This window comes from Fusarium tjaetaba, assembly GCF_013396195.1.
Source record: "Fusarium tjaetaba strain NRRL 66243 chromosome Unknown NRRL66243_c0000281, whole genome shotgun sequence".
NCBI lineage: Eukaryota > Fungi > Ascomycota > Sordariomycetes > Hypocreales > Nectriaceae > Fusarium > Fusarium tjaetaba.
Genome location: NW_023501477.1, coordinates 206,321 through 222,286, shown reverse-complemented (window position 1 = coordinate 222,286; position 15,966 = coordinate 206,321). Strand labels below are relative to the sequence as shown.

The window sequence follows — 15,966 nt, the reverse complement described above, 5'->3', positions numbered from 1 at the left end:
GCGGTCAAGGTACAGGAATTTTTATGCCTAATACGAATAAAGACACTGATTACATTCACAGTGGGATCGAGGAAAGTTCCATTGTACGCTTCCAAGACGTCTTACCGAGGTTAGTGGGCCACACCCTGGTAGTGGTTTATAACTAATATAAAAAGGATGAAAGAACCAAGATGGAGGAAGTCGTGACGATGAAAACTCAATGATGATGTGGCCACAAACATAAATATCGACAACTGATATTCCAACTCAACTTTTGCTCGAGCAGACACGCTGCAGATCTCGAGTCTTTTTACCAGCAACCTCCACGCAACGTTAGAAATTGCGCCTATTCATAGGTACTTTACAGTCAGGAATTTTACAAGCTGAAGCAATTATCTCCTAAACCCATTGGGCTTGGTTCTTCTTAAAGATTTTACTTTTATATCCATTACTAGTATATATATTTCATTATTAGTACTTTAGTTAAGGTTGTTCTTCAGCTATACTCTCGGTAAATCGGAAGAGGATAAATAATCCAGCACCTAGAAATACTTATAAATAGTTTTTTTTCTCGTTTTAGTGCAGACAGTAATTAAATATTTTTAGCCTGCTCTGATTCTCGTGGCACCCTGGAGATGTTTTCTCTTTGAAGTTACCTTTCAGAATGCCAACTCTACGTAGTACGGGCACAGAGTGAGTCGCACATCTATTTCAAATAGTGCTCTTTCGGGGAAAATAAACTGTAACACACCATTCGCCTAATCATTCATACGATGCTTTTCAACCGCCTGTCACCCGTTTCATTATTGCACAACATTATCGTGTCTCGGCACAGCCATAGTCCAGGGTTTATTGCCCCAAAGGCAAGACCGTAGAGGTTCCACGTTGTGTTCCTAACACAGCCCCATCTAGAAAGATAAAAAAAGGAAATCTCCTCTGCCAAGCCGCCTTGAATCTTTTAATCAAACCATACTCTTCTTTCTCAAACCCGGGAAAACATGAACTGGGTAAATGACCAAGCCATATGCTGCGAAGGCGAAATTAGCAGAGTATTCAAATATCATGAGAGACCGACCAGCGTGGTGCGGGTGTTCTCAGACAGAAGGGTTTGTATTCAACAATAGAATGAGTTGCAGTTTACTAACAATATTTCAGAAGCCTGTGGTGTGGACCATGACAAATGGTAGTGATTGGACTGAATGGTTTGATAAGGTTTATATTAACGTTTAGTTCTGAAGGTTGCTCAGACTAATATATTTCTCCAGCAGCATCCAACGCTTGAAGGATTAGACGCTGGCCTTGTTCTCATGTATATTCATCCCTTAACTAAAACGTCCTAAAATTGATGTCCTGTTAGTTTAGCCAGGAAGAGAGACGAGCCCAAGATGGATCCGGTGCACGGTATCGAGGCGAACGATTGGGTTGAGGCTATCAGGAGAGCAACATGTCACAACAAACACGCACCGAGAACCCCGCGTGACAAGACTTATGGCCTCCTCGATGTCAGGGAATTGCCATTCTCAGAGCAGTCCTTCAAAGAAATAGCAAAGAGGTTCTATATACACGACTCGATCAATGGGGTTGTAAGCCAAGCAGCGGTTTCACAGTTCTCCGCAGTCAAGGTCGACATGGGCAGGCAAAATGGTCGTTGCCTACCTGCACAAGGTCCGTTTCTATCTTTTCCTGGACACGAAATGCTTCTCATACTGTTCTAGTATATAACGCCCGCACCTCCAATGCTTGGCAAGGTGATTTAGCGGTATCATCAACATATTTCCCGCACTGTAACCTAACATTCGCAGTTATGTTTGGCTGCACGCTGTCAGTCGAAGCAGAGATATTGACACGGCTAGGGATGGCCACTTACGAGGTTTGCCATCCACTACTAGTTCCCAGTACTCTTATCGAAATTGAGAGAAAGCGCCACCTACCAATAGTGAACAACACTCTTGACGAGCTCGAAGGGCGAATCCTGGAGTTGGACGAGGATCCCGAGTTTCTGCAACACATAACGGAGACAGAAAAGGTTTCTCGCAAAAAGGCAAGAAGATTAGCTTGGCTGGATATGCAGTATCTCCGAAATCAACTTCTGAGCTGGAGCACCTGCTTGGAAGCCTTTTACGAACATACAGATCACCTTAACCGGACAGTCTTTCGGGACAGGAGTTCTTAGAACGCTGACACAGACTGGTATGACTTGATCGACGAGGTCTCTCTAGCACATGGTCAGCAAAACCAAGAAATCAGCCATCATGCGGGGGTCGTTTCTCCGGAGCCACAAGTTTACAAGCATCAAGAGGTTTCATTAGTTCGACTCAGGAACAGTTATATGAGACGGACTGGCGCTAAAATGCGATGGAGACTACAAGAAATTATGAAGGAATACAACGAGAAGATCCGAGAGTGCACTACAGGCTACGAAGGAATGATTATGACGACACAATGGGTAAGTTATTCCCTCTCACGCTCTCTTTCAAAAGATTTGCTCATCATGTCAAGGCTCAAGGAGAAACAAATGTGGAAATAGCATTGGCGACTAGTCAGGATTCCCGTCATATGCGGTCCATCGCACTTGTCACTATGATATTCCTCCCTGGAACCTTTTTTGCAGTAAGCAATCGCTCGAAGCACTTGATAGCCTACTGATAATCCGTGCAGAGTATCTTCTCGATGGGTTTCTTTGAGTGGAAATCCAACGATGGCACTATATCTGTGTCTCAGTCCTTCTGGATCTACGTGGTCCTAGCCGCAGGGTTTACAGCCTTCACAGTTGGGGCTTGGTGGTACATCGGAGTCTATCGTTACAAGAGACATAAGAACATGTCCTCGGCACTTAAAGCAAGTCTCTCTTTAGGTTTGAGACCATTCAAGTCTATGCGAGGTTGGATCGTGAAGGCTACAAAGATGAAGGGGAACAGAATGTCACCTCCATGATTTTATAACTTAGATCCAGTTTTATACATAACCAAGACTCTTTGTCTGAAATCACTGCTATCCCGAAGCCAGGAACTCTCGGTATTGCACCCTTCGCTCTCCAGCTACGAGTTGGCCAAGTACAGGATAAATGCGGTGACCCTCATGTATGGCGAAGCAGACATGAGCGACGCTATCATGGAGTCACAAAGGCAAGTAGTTCTCCTCTAAGTGCATTTGAATATCCTATCACATTTGATTCCTTCTGCAAGATTAAAAAATGCCTTAGCCAGAACGTGCAACATACAGCCTAATCCGGTAGGCCAATACCCCCGGCTTTATCACCATCTTAGACGCTTGTATCACGTCATTATCGATTGCGGTAGTACGTGTTAGTCAAATGACTGGAGATTGTTGGATGGCGCAGTGATACCCGAACAATACCCCCTCGCCAGAAGCAGCCTAGAGGTCGATTGAACCAGCCGGTCTCGCAATATCAGCGCGCCAGTGGTGTTTGTTGACGGGGTCTTTCTGGTAGATGTTCACCTCAAAGAACTTATTGTGGCCACGGCATTTGTAGTTCTTGTAGCTGGAAAGACTGTTAGTATCATCGATGTGGTTGTTACAGAATAGTGTAGAAGCTTTTACTTACGTATTAGCCTTCTTGAAGTTGGCCTGGATCAAGTCGTGTTCAGACACTTCGATGTACTGCCCTTCGGATGAACCTTGAGGGATGAAGTATCTTTTGGACTCGAGTGGGCCGAAGTTTACTTGTCTAACAAGCTGGACTGCATAGGAAGGATTGAGCTCGGAGAGGTCATGCTGGGCCTCATCAAGAGTAGAATCTCTGGGGAAAGACCCCCATGACATGAAGTTATTAAACTTGGATTGATGATCAAGATACTGCGAGCGATAGGGCTCAATGGCATTGCAGCAGAAAATTGTAGGCATCTTGAGAGTATGTAAAGATTAGAGTGATAGAGTGATGAAAGTATGAAGATTGCGGAAGCAGAATGATAGAGAAAGTACTGAATATTTGACTTCCTTCTCAACCTGGGCACTCGTGAAATTCGATCAACTGCCGTCTCACTACCATTATTATGATTGGCTCAACCAACCGGATGCGACTATCATCATCGTGCAGATTCTGAGGCCTAGCCGGAGAGTTTAGCCAATCGGCCAGACTGAGTTAATCCGCCATATCCGATTGGCGGCACTCATCTAGACTGAAATCTTCTACATAAGATCATCTTAATGTGCGGATAATCGAATCTTTCTCTTCTTTCTTTACGGTTGGCCCTAGTGGTGCTTCCGCAGTCACTCGTTGCATCCACTTCTATCGCCAACTGTGTACACTCCTTTTAAACTCTTCAACCGTCGTATTCTTTCTTCTTTTCTTGTCTCTCTTCAGCAGGTTAGAACATCACCAAGTCCTTCTCCCAGGTAGGGGTCTTTTATTCCTAGTCAAGACCAGTCAGGGCCACCTGAACTAGAGAGTTCATTTCACCAACACGAACATTATCACGAACATCGAACTCCCCAGTTCATTGATCCGAACTGGACTCAGTCCGGAAACGCGGGTCCTCTGCCTCCCTATGATTGGGGGTGTTCAAATACTACTCCTCAGCCTGCTGGACAGAGCGCACAAGTCGAAGAAGATTCACGGCAAGAACATGTTATTGAGAATCACAGCTCTCGCGAAAACGACAACAGTCACGGTGGCGTGCCTACTGCAGGTCCGCATCAATGTCTCGAGTGTCAAGCTACTTTTGCTGTCAAAAAGCTGTATACGTGAGTATCACGTCCATGTACCATTGGGAGTGTCGAGTCTAACAGATGCAAACAGTGCGCATCTTAAAACACACACAAGACCATTCAAATGCACCGAGACTGGGTGCAGCGCAAGCTTTGCACTGAGGAAGGATCGCACCCGTCATCAAGACGAACAGCATGGCTCCATCAAATGGTATTGTAGCTTTCCGGGATGCACGTATCAAATGGCGCGCGATGGCACGGCACGGAGAGCCAACGCTGAAAGGCATGTAAGGACATGGCATAAGCAGCAAGATCCAACCTTGTATTGTGAGCTTAGGTAGCTTGTAGGCCACTGATAAATATCGCTGTTGCCCAAGTATTCTTCCGCCACGATGGCTCCTTAACGACCTGATCGTTTTGTCAGCGTTCAACGGTGATTGCTTATATAGGAAGGAGGTTGATGTCTGCGATAACGGATGAGTCACAGGTAAGATTATCGGTCACTTATAAATAGTGTAAGCTTCTACCACTTTACCATGCCAGATTCAAATCCCTTGAATATTCATTTACCTAAAATTTACGTCGAGACATTTGTTGTTCGCAGATCCTAAGTCCATATGACAGCTCAGACACGGTCTCAAGAAACATGGCAAGCATTGCCTTTGTCAATCGCTCCATCAATAGCGTCTCACTCCCTATCAACACCGGAGTCCCTACAAATTGAGATTGATCAAACAAGTCACCGGCTTGAACTCCTCAACTTTTTTCATATTCCTGCTTCATCCAGCATTCTTGAGATTGGATGCGGTCAGGGCACATGCACTGTTGTCTTGGGGCATACCGTTGGGGAAGATGGCCAAGTTGACGCCATCGACCCCGCACCTCTTGATTACGGTGCACCATACACTCTGGGCCAAGCACAGGAACATATCGCTCAAGGCGCTTTGGGCGGGCGTGTGAAATTCTGGCAGGCCCAACTTGAAGACTTTCTAAAAGAGACCGGAGACAAGAAGTGGGATTACGCCGTCTTTGTGCACTGTCTGTGGTATCTCGATGCACCAGAAACCCTCACTCGCATGCTCAAAGCGCTGAGGGGACGCGTGGATAGAGTCTGCATTGCTGAGTACGCCATGAAGGCATCTGAGCCAGCTGCTGTTCCTCACTTGCTCGCCGCCATGACACGCGCTACATTTGAAGCACAAAGACCAGAGAGCGAAGCGAATATCCGATGTCTGCTGAGTCCTCCTGATATCAAGAATATTGCCGAGGATGCTGGCTGGAAGATTGAGCGAGAGACGGATATTATACCGCATGCGGGATTGCAAGATGGGGGCTGGGAAGTTGGGGACGTGAGAAGTATGAGTTTCCTTGACGATATTCAGCAGTATGTCACGGATAGGAAAGTTAGAATGGTGGTCAAGAGTGGTAGAGAAGCGGTAATCAGAGCTGTTGAAGGGTTGGATGGTAAAAGGGTGCAGACAATGGATGTGTGGGCTGCAGAATTAGTTGAAGCAAGGTGAAAGGAAGGCCGTGGTCCAGTTTGAATGAAAGGGACTGAATATCATGAATATACAAGCAGAGTGATTGATACTTAAAGCTTATGACGCCTCAGCGAGGCATATCAAATACAAGCAGAGTCATTCATATATGTAATTGACACATATTCAAACGGCTGACCCAGTACACTTTCAACCAGAGAGCACTATAGCTACAGGTAATAAAGTCAACTGGTCAGGCCACTGTAACACGTACCGGGAGATCATTGAGAATATGGCCCAAGGAGTTAAACATTGTGAACATGGCTTGAGCCTAAGGTTTTGAGAATAAGTCAAGGTGCACTTGACGAATTTGAAATTTGTTATTTCTTTATAATGGTTCAGGTGGTAGGTTATAGGCGGTAGACAATCTAACTGGTTCCAGAACTCTCAGTTTTTTCATAGTGTTCCACGTTCGCCGTTTCCCCCATCTTTTCCTTTTCGGCCTTTCACTGTTAGATCAAAAGCTTGTAGTTGCAAGTGAATTGGTAATTACTAACCTCGGTAAGGTTTCTTGGGAGGGTATAATGGTACTTGCCATGTTTCCACTGTATGGCCAGCCTTCTTACACCTCTGGAACATCCGCAACGAATTTCTTAACTTGACAGTTGCGTTTCCTTCACCAAAGACGCTGGTCAAGAAAGTCTCTATCGCGCTTTGCTCGGCGTAGGTGGCACGGACGATTTCAGTTGCCATTGTAACGAGACGAACACCCAATAATGTCTAATCGGCAATATTTGTTGTGTTCTGTGGAGGATGGCAAGTTGGTATTTGCAGGAGACGAGGGTAGTACTGGTCAGAACCTGGCTGAAGTTTGTCAATATCTTAGTTGTCGCTGAATCTTTTACAATTTTGCAGTACTTACTGTGATTCACAGTTGCTGAGGTCTCCCAGTCACTGCTTGTCTGGGCAGTACTTCAGACATTTTAGTTATCACTGAATCTTCGACTTATTCATTCTCAAGCGTGTCATGAGGAGAGTGTTTCGATCGGGGTTTCAAGCAGAAGGTATCACCGGACCTTGATCAAAATACCTTGGCCGCTACTGAGTTCTTCTGTCAGTAATGCTAGATAATTCTGTTAGTTAGGTATAGTCTAATGTTGCAGCATTTGCCTAAAAGCTGTAGGGCAGATACTTAATATATGATATTAGTATATAAATATATTACATATATTCTTTAGAAACGTAATTTACTTAATAAAACGCAAATCAGAAACTTTTCATTATTTACTATAGTAGTTTCTCACTACAGCTATAATAGACTTATTTCTTATTCGAAACGTCTAGTAAAGACAGTCAGCATATACAGAACACAAGGCATGATGGGGGTATTGCTTACTGAACTGGAAGTGGATGATATCTCCATCTTGAACAACCTGCAGAAAGCAAGAGTGAGCTTTATGTGATGTGAGTCGCGTTGCGTGCACTTACATATGATTTTCCTTCTTGTCGGTACTTGCCAGCTGCTTTGATGGGGCCCATGGACTTTTGTCCCTCGCAAAGATCGTGGAAGTCTTGATAAGCGACAACTTCAGCCTTGATGAAGCCTCTCTCGAAGTCGCTGTGGATAGCGCCAGCGGCTTGTGGTGCCAAGCAACCCCTGGGAATAGTCCAGCATCGAATCTCCTTCTCGCCAGCTACACCCAAATTAGCATCCATTTCGACGCACGCAAGATTTAAACCAACCTGTGAAGTAGTATTGCAGTCCGAGCTTTGTGAATCCTTCAGTGATAATCTTGTCCAACTTTGACTTAACCTTGATGTCCTTGAGAAACTCGGCCTGAGCATCGGGGTCATCCTTCAAGCTGTGTAGCTTCTCTTCGAACTCAATCGAAAAGGGAATGATATCACGAGGTGTACCGCCATGCTCAGTAACCCACTTGGCAATACCGGGGAGGTACTTGCACTTCTGTCGAAGGTAGTCCTTCATTGTCAAGTTGACGAGGTAAATGACTGGCTTAGTGGTGATGAGCTGGATCTTCTCGTTGATGAGGGCGATCTCAGCTGGTGTCCAACTTCCATCTCGGACTGGTTGGTCTTTTTCCAGCATCTATTCCATGTCAGTCTTTTCCCCATCTCGCGATTCTCCCTTTCTTTCCACTGACTTCTTTGATCTTGGTTGTTGTCTCGGTGAAAAGAGGCAGCATTTTGTACTTGCCGCCAGCCTTCTTGACAATCAGCTCCTCAGCGACGATTTGCTTCGCCAGAATGTCTGAGATCAGTGTTAGTCTTGTTTAGTTGCCGATAGGAATGTACATACCGAGATCCTTCTTGCAGAGCTCGCTTTGGATAGTGTCTAAATGAACCGTTGTCAGTTGAGTCACTTGTAGATAAGGTGCTGGACCAACCCAAATCCCGAACAGGGTCAATCGAGTCGTCGACGTGCAAGACCTGATCATTATCGAATGCTCTATTGAACAAGCCATGTCAGCCTGGCTTCTCGCCACTCTATTCGACTGACCTTACCTAACAATATGGAACATGCCATCAACGGCCTGGATATGCGACAAAAAAGCATTTCCAAGACCTTCTCCCTGAGACGCTCCCTTGATCAAGCCAGCAATATCGGTGACCTGGAGATAAGCAGGGTACATAGAAGGAGGCTTCCAAAGATCGCACAAAAAGTCCTAAATTTCACCAAGTTAGCTCTCTCCTCACCGATATTTGACAGAATCTCAACTTACATATCTCGCATCAGGAACAGCACATCTCGCCTCATTAGGCTCAATCGTACAAAAAGGATAATTCTCCGCCGCGGCGCTCTGCTCGGTCAAGAGGTTGAACAAGCTGGATTTTCCGACATTAGGAAGACCGACGCATCCCATCTTCAAGTTCTTGCGAACTCGTCCAAAGGCGACGACATTGTCGATAACGGGTTCGGGTTTCTTGGGAGCCATTTTTGATCAATAGTTGCCAGGTTTGGAGTTGAGATGTTTTTTCGTTGGTGTTTTTGTTTTGAGGAGGATTCAAGGGATGGGATTGTGAGGAAGACTTTTCAGAAGTGGCCTGATAGCCCACTTTAAAGACATGGGTGTAGAGTGTTCTGGCCAGTTAGTCGAAAGCCGCGTTGATACACTGTAACCTCAAGAAAATACGAGAAAACGCCGGATTTTGACAATCAGTGAGATTTCTCAGTACTAAATACAGTACATTGGTCACGGTAAACGTAAAGAGATCCCGGTTTGGTCTGTACCGGGCTTCATGTCACCCTGTGAGGGAAAAAGGTATTCGTGAGGGGTATCACGTGAAGGACCCTGAAGATTTAGTGGAGGGGCTGAGATGCCGTTAATAAACAGGACTAAGCCCAACTCGGCTTCGGTTAGGAAGCGAGTCCACGTTGAAACGTGGCCAGCACGGCCACGGGATTAACCCAGCCACGACCAAGCCACCTTTAGGGACTGAACTTAGGATATCTATCATAAGAGATGAGAAGATTTAGGTAAGTTTAGGAGAGATTCAGAAGACCTTCAGATCATTCACTGGGTGATTCACCAACAGGTCCCGCAACAAAGTTGAACCGAACTCTCTAGTCTTATTATTCTAACTAGCACTCTAATTACCAGAATCCATGGGCCAGCCCATTACTTCCAGCACCCCATCACTCCAAGCCAAGACATAATCTCTCCCACCTCACAACAACCATTACATGCCTTGCTGATCCCTGTCCAAGCCTACAACCGACTTTGATGAGGTTTTATCGTCTTAGTTGCAGTTGGCGGCTTGAGCGTTTTGCTTGTTCTGGCCACCCTGGTGGTGACGAGCCTCAAGGTCTCGCTTGCAGTTGGCGTTATTGGCAGCGGCGGCGGCTTGGTTGCGGTTGTTACCATTGCGGTTGGCGCCAGCGGCGTTGGCCTTGTTGCCGCCTTGAGCTCCCTGATGGTGGCGAGCGACGAGCTCCTCCCGCTTGTTGTTCTTGCCGTTCCTGTTCTTCTTTGCTCCCTGGTGGTGACGGGCAACGAGTTCCTCGTCACGCTTGTTGTTGTTACCGTTGGCGTTACCGTTGTTGTTGTTAGCAGCAGCAGCATTGTTGTTGTTGTTGTTGTTGTTGCAGTTGTTGGCGGCGGCGGCAGCTCCGTTACCGTTGGCGTTGTTGTTGGCGTTACCCTGGGCGTTGCCTCCCTGGTTGCCCTGGTGGTGACGAGCTACAAGCTCCTCATCTCGCTTGTTGTTGGCGTTGCATCCATTGGCATTAGCATTGGCATTAGCATTGTTGTTGGCGTTATTGTTGGCGTTCTGAGCCTGGTTGTTGTTCTGGTTGCCCTGAGCTTGGTTGTTACTTTGGCCTTGGGCCTGGTTGTTATTGTTCTGGCCGGCCTGATGATGAGGCTATGTTTGTTAGATGAAGTACCGCTATTAGTTATTATTACTACTAACCTCTCGTTTCTCGGCGCTGAAGATGGGAAGAGCAAGAGCGTCTGCTGGGAGAGCAGCAGCAGCCATCAAAGCCTTTTTCCTGTTAGCTTCTTAGAGCATTATGAGCATAGTGAGCAACTTACAGCAACCTGTCCAAAGCTAGAGCGAGAGACTCGGCTATCTTGAGAGAAAGCCTGAGCGGCAAGGACAGTGACGACAACGTTGGAGAAATACATCTTGACTTGGAAGTGATGGTGTAGAAGTGATTTTTCTGACCGGCAGGTAAAATGAGAGTGATGTAGAATAAAAGGTAGGACTAGCCTTGAAAGTTGATGAAGAAGAGAAAGAACGTTTGCGTCAAGCAAAGTTAAGCTCAGATGATTGAAGAAGGAAATGTGAGTTGGTTGAAGAAATTAAGATTTGAGCTGAAAGATGCTAAGCTTCTTATACGTACTCGATTTTGGGGCATGTTAAGTCTAACTTGAGATGATAACCCCAGAATCTTAGAATAGATCTTGCCCCCCCCCCTCGATCTCTCCCAAATTCAGAGAATCGTCAAACGCTATCGGTCTTGTCTTGGCGCTTGCGTTTGAAGACATGTTGGACATGATGCCGACATTGCCGCTCTGTTGAGTCAACAGCGCCGTATACGAAAAAAGGCGCTTTCTCCTTGTTGGCCTCCCGCTAGGTAACTTTGGGGTCAAGGTGTAGGGACGGTTAGAGCGGCCAATCATGAAACCCCAACCTTGGCCGAAACCCAAGGCTCTGGTCGTTGTTTGCTTAAACGCGAAAACGCGAAGTGACATACTGTAATCAATGGGGACACGCTATTGGTGGAAATAAAACTCCAACAAGTTTCGCTGGTTTCACATGATTGGTCTAGACGACACGACCCCTGACCCCTACGACGTATAGTGCCTCACGTTGCCTGAGAATATCACTCACCCCTGTTACAGATATTGTCTAGGCCTATAATTCTCGGTGAGTAAGGGTTTACTATTCCTGATTCGAGGTCTGTCAAACCCGTGAAGCTGGAACATTGTTTTAAGTGGGTGGTCTGGATGACTTGTCGTGGTTTTCACTTGTCGCACGAACCATTTCACGTTTCGTCTTGGCGTTTGAAGAGTTGTCATTGGAAGCCGATTACCCGCTTACTCTAGAACCTAAACGCCAAGTTGACGAGGACCAATTATAGAATCAGGTTTCTAGGCATTGATATATACATCATTGCTTCAAACTTGTCGCACTTGTTCTTTTTTTCCCTCATCGCCCTGGAGGTTGACTTTTATTCTCTCACTGCAGGCCAGTCATTTTCCTAAGTTTTTCAAGGCTTAGTCCATCATTTTCTGCCACAATGGGTTCAAAGTATCGTCCAGTTCCTGAAGATGAGGAGCAACAAACTTATGAGAAGAACGCTCTCTTATCACCTCTGCCTATCTACACCAACATCTCGCCATTCATTTCACAGCAAGGCGCACATCCAATCTTGATATGGATAGCTCACGGTGTCTTACTCTCCTTTTCATTGGCGTTCTTCGCCCTCTCATTACTACTTCGCGCCAGCCCTTTACAAAATGGCGTTTGTAATCAGCCAAACTTTCCTTACTGTGAGTTAATCGCAGCCTATTTTTTACCTCTATTAACGTCCAATAGCTCCCGCACAAAGCGTTGCAGATTTCCATACGGTCCGATACAATATCACTCCAGCCCTCGAGATGTCTGAGTTTGTCGGTTACGGGCCCGAGGTCGATAAAGCGTGGAACCATGTTACATACGACGTCGGTGATCAAATGATTTCAAAAGCTGAGCTTGACAAGCTTGGTCTTGACCCCAATTCTCTCAAGGTCAAGGATCCCAAGACAGGACATACTGGCTATCGCGTTGGAATCCAAGTGTTCCATCAGCTTCATTGTCTGAACTTGCTTCGGCAAGACACCTACAGGGATTACTACTCAAAAATGGGTGGCGACATTGAGGTTGAGCCTGAGGACTTGAGAGGCCATCTTGGTAAGTCAAACCCTTTAGGTCAATTATCTGACCAATGCTAATCTGACCTGTAGATCACTGCATCGAGATTCTGCGAAACAATATAATGTGCCAGAGCGACACTGGTGTTTTTGCATTCAAGTATTACGAGGGCTATGATGGTCATTGGCCTGATTTTAGCACGCTTCATACATGTCGCAACTTTGATGCCATTCGCGACTGGGCGTTTGAGCATGCTGTCGTATTTGGGGATGAGGATTGAACAGAGCGTAAAGCCCACTTAGATAGAAGTGTAGAACAAGCATAGAACCCTGGTGGTAGACAATGAGCCATTAATCTCAATCCTGATGCTCCATTTCACCTGGCCCTGCATGCTTTTAACCGCTGCATATTTACGATGTCGGCGTTTACATGCGATAGATAGTACCGAATGGTGTCTACCAAAAGAGGGAATAATAAGAGTTGCGACAACCATTCGACTTACATATTACGGCTTTTGACTGGCTGGAATGATGTGTGGGGTTTATATCTCAGCTGTCAATTATTCACAGAATTTGATTGAGGATGCAACCCGATAACGTCAGATGAAAAAGTCCCTGCAGAGCGCCCACTCATGATTAGCCATGCATGCGTCTTGATTGGGCCGTCTAATTGAGATCTGCGGGAGATAAGATAGTGTCCGATAAGATCCTTAACACTACCCTACAGAAGTAGATTTAAATAGTAAACAATCATTAGTAACACAGAGACTGGGTATGTATAGTGAATTATGATGGATACATTGCTTGAAGCACCTATCCTGTTTTTTCTTTCTTACTCAGAAGAATACTACTCGTCTATAAACGCAATGTCGTCTACCGGACATTGACCAACAATTTTCACTAATGACTCGATCATTCTGAGACATCGAATCATCCATCATAAGCAATCCTTTGATCCGAGATGCCCAATCGACTCGCCAAGCCGGCATCGGCTTAAACCCCAGCATCACCTCCACAATCTATCAAGATAATGTGATCACTTTAAAACAAGCCTAGCAAAAGTTCTCAAGCTTCGGTAGTTAACCATACGATAATGCTTCATTTTAAGCTTACAGGGGATAGACCCGCCCCAGATCAAGCCCGTGCGTCGGCAGAAGATCCTTCCAAGACGGGAAGGTCTCTTGGCGTCCGAAGTTCGGCTGTCTCGTATTAACCACGGCGGCCGTTTCCTTTAACAGAAGGTCCAGGGGTTCATTTCCGAGCACTAGCATTGGTACGGAATAGGCACCGCGGCAAGTCGTCCACTCATGAGTCAATATGGCAGGTCAGATTTACGGAATAACTTGTGTAGTTGCTCTTATGGGGAATTGACATAGATAAGGATGGTGAGTTATGCTGTGATGGGATGGTCTTTTGATCTGGATGAACGGAGATATGGCATAATTGGAAACGATCGCCATGAGATAGTAGGATGGATAGATTATGCCCGCTCTATACTGTAAGTCACAACAAGAGAATATAATTATAAATATCTAGTGAAGTTGCATAGATTATAGTCGGTATCATCATCTTCATCTATCTCTTCACATCTCATCACAATGGTCTCCAAGCTCGCTCTCGCTCTCTTCTTCGGCAACGCCCTCGCTGGTCTAGCTGGACGTGCTATCCCCCCTCGCTGTGCCATCGCAGATCCTACCCCCGAGCAAGTCCAGCACGCTCAGAACCTCAAGAAGATCGAGTCTGTCTCCAAAGTCGCTGCTACCTCCATCACCGTCGACACCTACTTCCACGTTGTGTCCTCCTCCGCCTCAAAGTACATCACCAAGGCTAAGCTCCAAGCCCAGCTCAAGGCCTTGAACGATGCTTATGGTCCTCATGATGTAACCTTTAACCTCATTGATACCACTTTCACCACCAACTCTAACTGGGCTGCTGGAAACGGTGAGGTTGCTATGAAGAGACAGCTTCGTCAGGGTGATTACAAGACTCTCAACTTGTACTTCACTGATGTTGCTAAGCTTGATGGTCTTGACGCTCTTGGATACTGCTTCTTCCCTGAGCCTAACGTCTCAACTGGATCTTCAACCTTCATCCGCGACGGTTGCGTCATTGTCGCTGAGACCGTCCCCGGAGGTTCAATGGCTCCTTATAACCTCGGTGGAACTGCCGTTCACGAGGTCGGCCATTGGTTCAACCTCTTCCATACGTTCCAAGATGGCTGCAATGGTGGAGATCTGGTTAGCGATACCCCTGCTCAGGCTAGCCAGACGAGTGGATGCCCTGCCCGACGGGATAGCTGCCCTAACCAGGCTGGTGATGACCCCATCCACAACTTTATGGATTACTCCGATGAGTAAGTTATTCCCGAAACGTTGGTTGATATAATTACTAATGGTTATTGTAGTGTTTGCTACGAGGAGTTTACCCCTGGTCAGAAGACCCGCATGCACAGTGCTTGGACCACTTACCGCAAGTAGAATTGCGATTATGAGATCAGATGAGATGAGAGATGACATGTATATAAATGTTTGTACATATTTCTGCATGGGAGCGATGTGGAGTTTGTGAGTTGATGGGCATGACTGTATTGGTGTTATCTGGATAGCGAGTATGAGATTAGATACGAAGAGATGAGTTGATCTGAAACGTTTCACATGTTTTAGTGAATATACCCCGTACGGGGTAAAGTGAAACTTCTATTCCTTCGGTAGTCGCCGTGAATTCTTTGAAACTTCGGCCAACACCGACTCCATCTAATTGGCTGCATATATGAATGAAAGCGCTGTCACATCCCTGCGAATGAAAGACCTCGCTGCGACACAGCCATGCAAGGCCCACTTTAGATGAGTTTAGTAGTTACTCTAAATCTCATCATAAAGTTTAGTGCAGTTGCTCAAAGCTTTGACCACGTTTAGTGCAGTGAACCTTAAACTCCGATGGCTTGTGTATATTTTTTGGGTACAAAAGGCGCTTCCTAAGTGACTGGCAGATTGGCACGTTGATCATCTGCTGATGGCTCAGAGCTCGCATAGCAACAAAGTATCTCCAGCTCGTTGTTCTGAACTGCCGTGGAGCGTTGGTTGAAGACCGCGCATGGGACTGACCGCGTGCGGAAACACGCGCTGTACCACGGAACTGACGTGCAGTGTTCATTCTTATTCTTGCTTAAAGAAATATCGGAAAGCAGAAAAAGAATAGGCAGCGCAGGTCTCAGACTGTGGCGCGACACTTAAGAGCTCTGAACCAAGTCATCTGATTTTAGGGTCAAGTCCCCTAAGCTCAGCTCGTCTTTAGGGGCAGCTCATCCAAACACTGGATATGACCCTATTGCTTGGTCCTTGATCGGATGATGTCGGGAGACCGTAGTGAATGCCAATAGAGTCGACGTTGGAGCTAGATTTATAGCAGGAGGTACAGCACCACGAAGAGGACGAGGTGAGACATGAGATAGAGCAAGAGTAGGA

General features: G+C 46.1%; 9 protein-coding genes across 9 annotated transcripts; 5 read left to right on the top strand and 4 right to left on the bottom strand.

The window, feature by feature from the left end:
• Window positions 1-1,364: 1,364 nt before the first annotated feature.
• Window positions 1,365-2,152, top strand: FTJAE_11465 (uncharacterized protein; the record flags this gene model as incomplete). Its single annotated transcript, XM_037344410.1, has 3 exons — window positions 1,365-1,644; window positions 1,695-1,727; window positions 1,782-2,152. The coding sequence occupies 3 exons, from the start codon at window positions 1,365-1,367 to the stop codon at window positions 2,150-2,152; spliced, it is 684 nt and encodes a 227-aa protein (XP_037201535.1).
• Window positions 2,153-2,353: 201 nt separating this feature from the next.
• On the top strand, window positions 2,354-3,123 carry FTJAE_11464 (uncharacterized protein; the record flags this gene model as incomplete). Its single annotated transcript, XM_037344409.1, has 4 exons — window positions 2,354-2,425; window positions 2,479-2,589; window positions 2,638-2,833; window positions 2,933-3,123. The coding sequence occupies 4 exons, from the start codon at window positions 2,354-2,356 to the stop codon at window positions 3,121-3,123; spliced, it is 570 nt and encodes a 189-aa protein (XP_037201534.1).
• Window positions 3,124-3,354: 231 nt separating this feature from the next.
• Window positions 3,355-3,843, bottom strand: FTJAE_11463 (major facilitator superfamily transporter; the record flags this gene model as incomplete). Its single annotated transcript, XM_037344408.1, has 2 exons — window positions 3,355-3,481; window positions 3,545-3,843. 2 exons carry the CDS (start codon window positions 3,841-3,843, stop codon window positions 3,355-3,357), a joined length of 426 nt encoding a protein of 141 aa, XP_037201533.1.
• Window positions 3,844-5,264: 1,421 nt separating this feature from the next.
• On the top strand, window positions 5,265-6,167 carry FTJAE_11462 (SAM-dependent methyltransferase; the record flags this gene model as incomplete). The annotated part of the gene is made up of 1 exon (XM_037344407.1): window positions 5,265-6,167. One exon carries the CDS (start codon window positions 5,265-5,267, stop codon window positions 6,165-6,167), a length of 903 nt encoding a protein of 300 aa, XP_037201532.1.
• Window positions 6,168-6,581: 414 nt separating this feature from the next.
• FTJAE_11461 (uncharacterized protein) lies at window positions 6,582-6,878 on the bottom strand (the record flags this gene model as incomplete). The annotated part of the gene is made up of 2 exons (XM_037344406.1): window positions 6,582-6,634; window positions 6,683-6,878. 2 exons carry the CDS (start codon window positions 6,876-6,878, stop codon window positions 6,582-6,584), a joined length of 249 nt encoding a protein of 82 aa, XP_037201531.1.
• Window positions 6,879-7,445: 567 nt separating this feature from the next.
• On the bottom strand, window positions 7,446-9,079 carry FTJAE_11460 (GTP-binding protein; the record flags this gene model as incomplete). The annotated part of the gene is made up of 9 exons (XM_037344405.1): window positions 7,446-7,465; window positions 7,522-7,558; window positions 7,614-7,819; window positions 7,869-8,232; window positions 8,288-8,394; window positions 8,443-8,478; window positions 8,531-8,592; window positions 8,649-8,809; window positions 8,867-9,079. The coding sequence occupies 9 exons, from the start codon at window positions 9,077-9,079 to the stop codon at window positions 7,446-7,448; spliced, it is 1,206 nt and encodes a 401-aa protein (XP_037201530.1).
• Window positions 9,080-9,884: 805 nt separating this feature from the next.
• FTJAE_11459 (uncharacterized protein) lies at window positions 9,885-10,771 on the bottom strand (the record flags this gene model as incomplete). Its single annotated transcript, XM_037344403.1, has 3 exons — window positions 9,885-10,508; window positions 10,557-10,628; window positions 10,679-10,771. 3 exons carry the CDS (start codon window positions 10,769-10,771, stop codon window positions 9,885-9,887), a joined length of 789 nt encoding a protein of 262 aa, XP_037201529.1.
• A 1,118-nt stretch (window positions 10,772-11,889) lies between these two features.
• FTJAE_11458 (uncharacterized protein) lies at window positions 11,890-12,783 on the top strand (the record flags this gene model as incomplete). The annotated part of the gene is made up of 3 exons (XM_037344402.1): window positions 11,890-12,142; window positions 12,189-12,542; window positions 12,596-12,783. 3 exons carry the CDS (start codon window positions 11,890-11,892, stop codon window positions 12,781-12,783), a joined length of 795 nt encoding a protein of 264 aa, XP_037201528.1.
• Window positions 12,784-14,100: 1,317 nt separating this feature from the next.
• FTJAE_11457 (metalloprotease MEP1) lies at window positions 14,101-14,979 on the top strand (the record flags this gene model as incomplete). Its single annotated transcript, XM_037344401.1, has 2 exons — window positions 14,101-14,855; window positions 14,907-14,979. The coding sequence occupies 2 exons, from the start codon at window positions 14,101-14,103 to the stop codon at window positions 14,977-14,979; spliced, it is 828 nt and encodes a 275-aa protein (XP_037201527.1).
• Window positions 14,980-15,966: the final 987 nt, after the last annotated feature.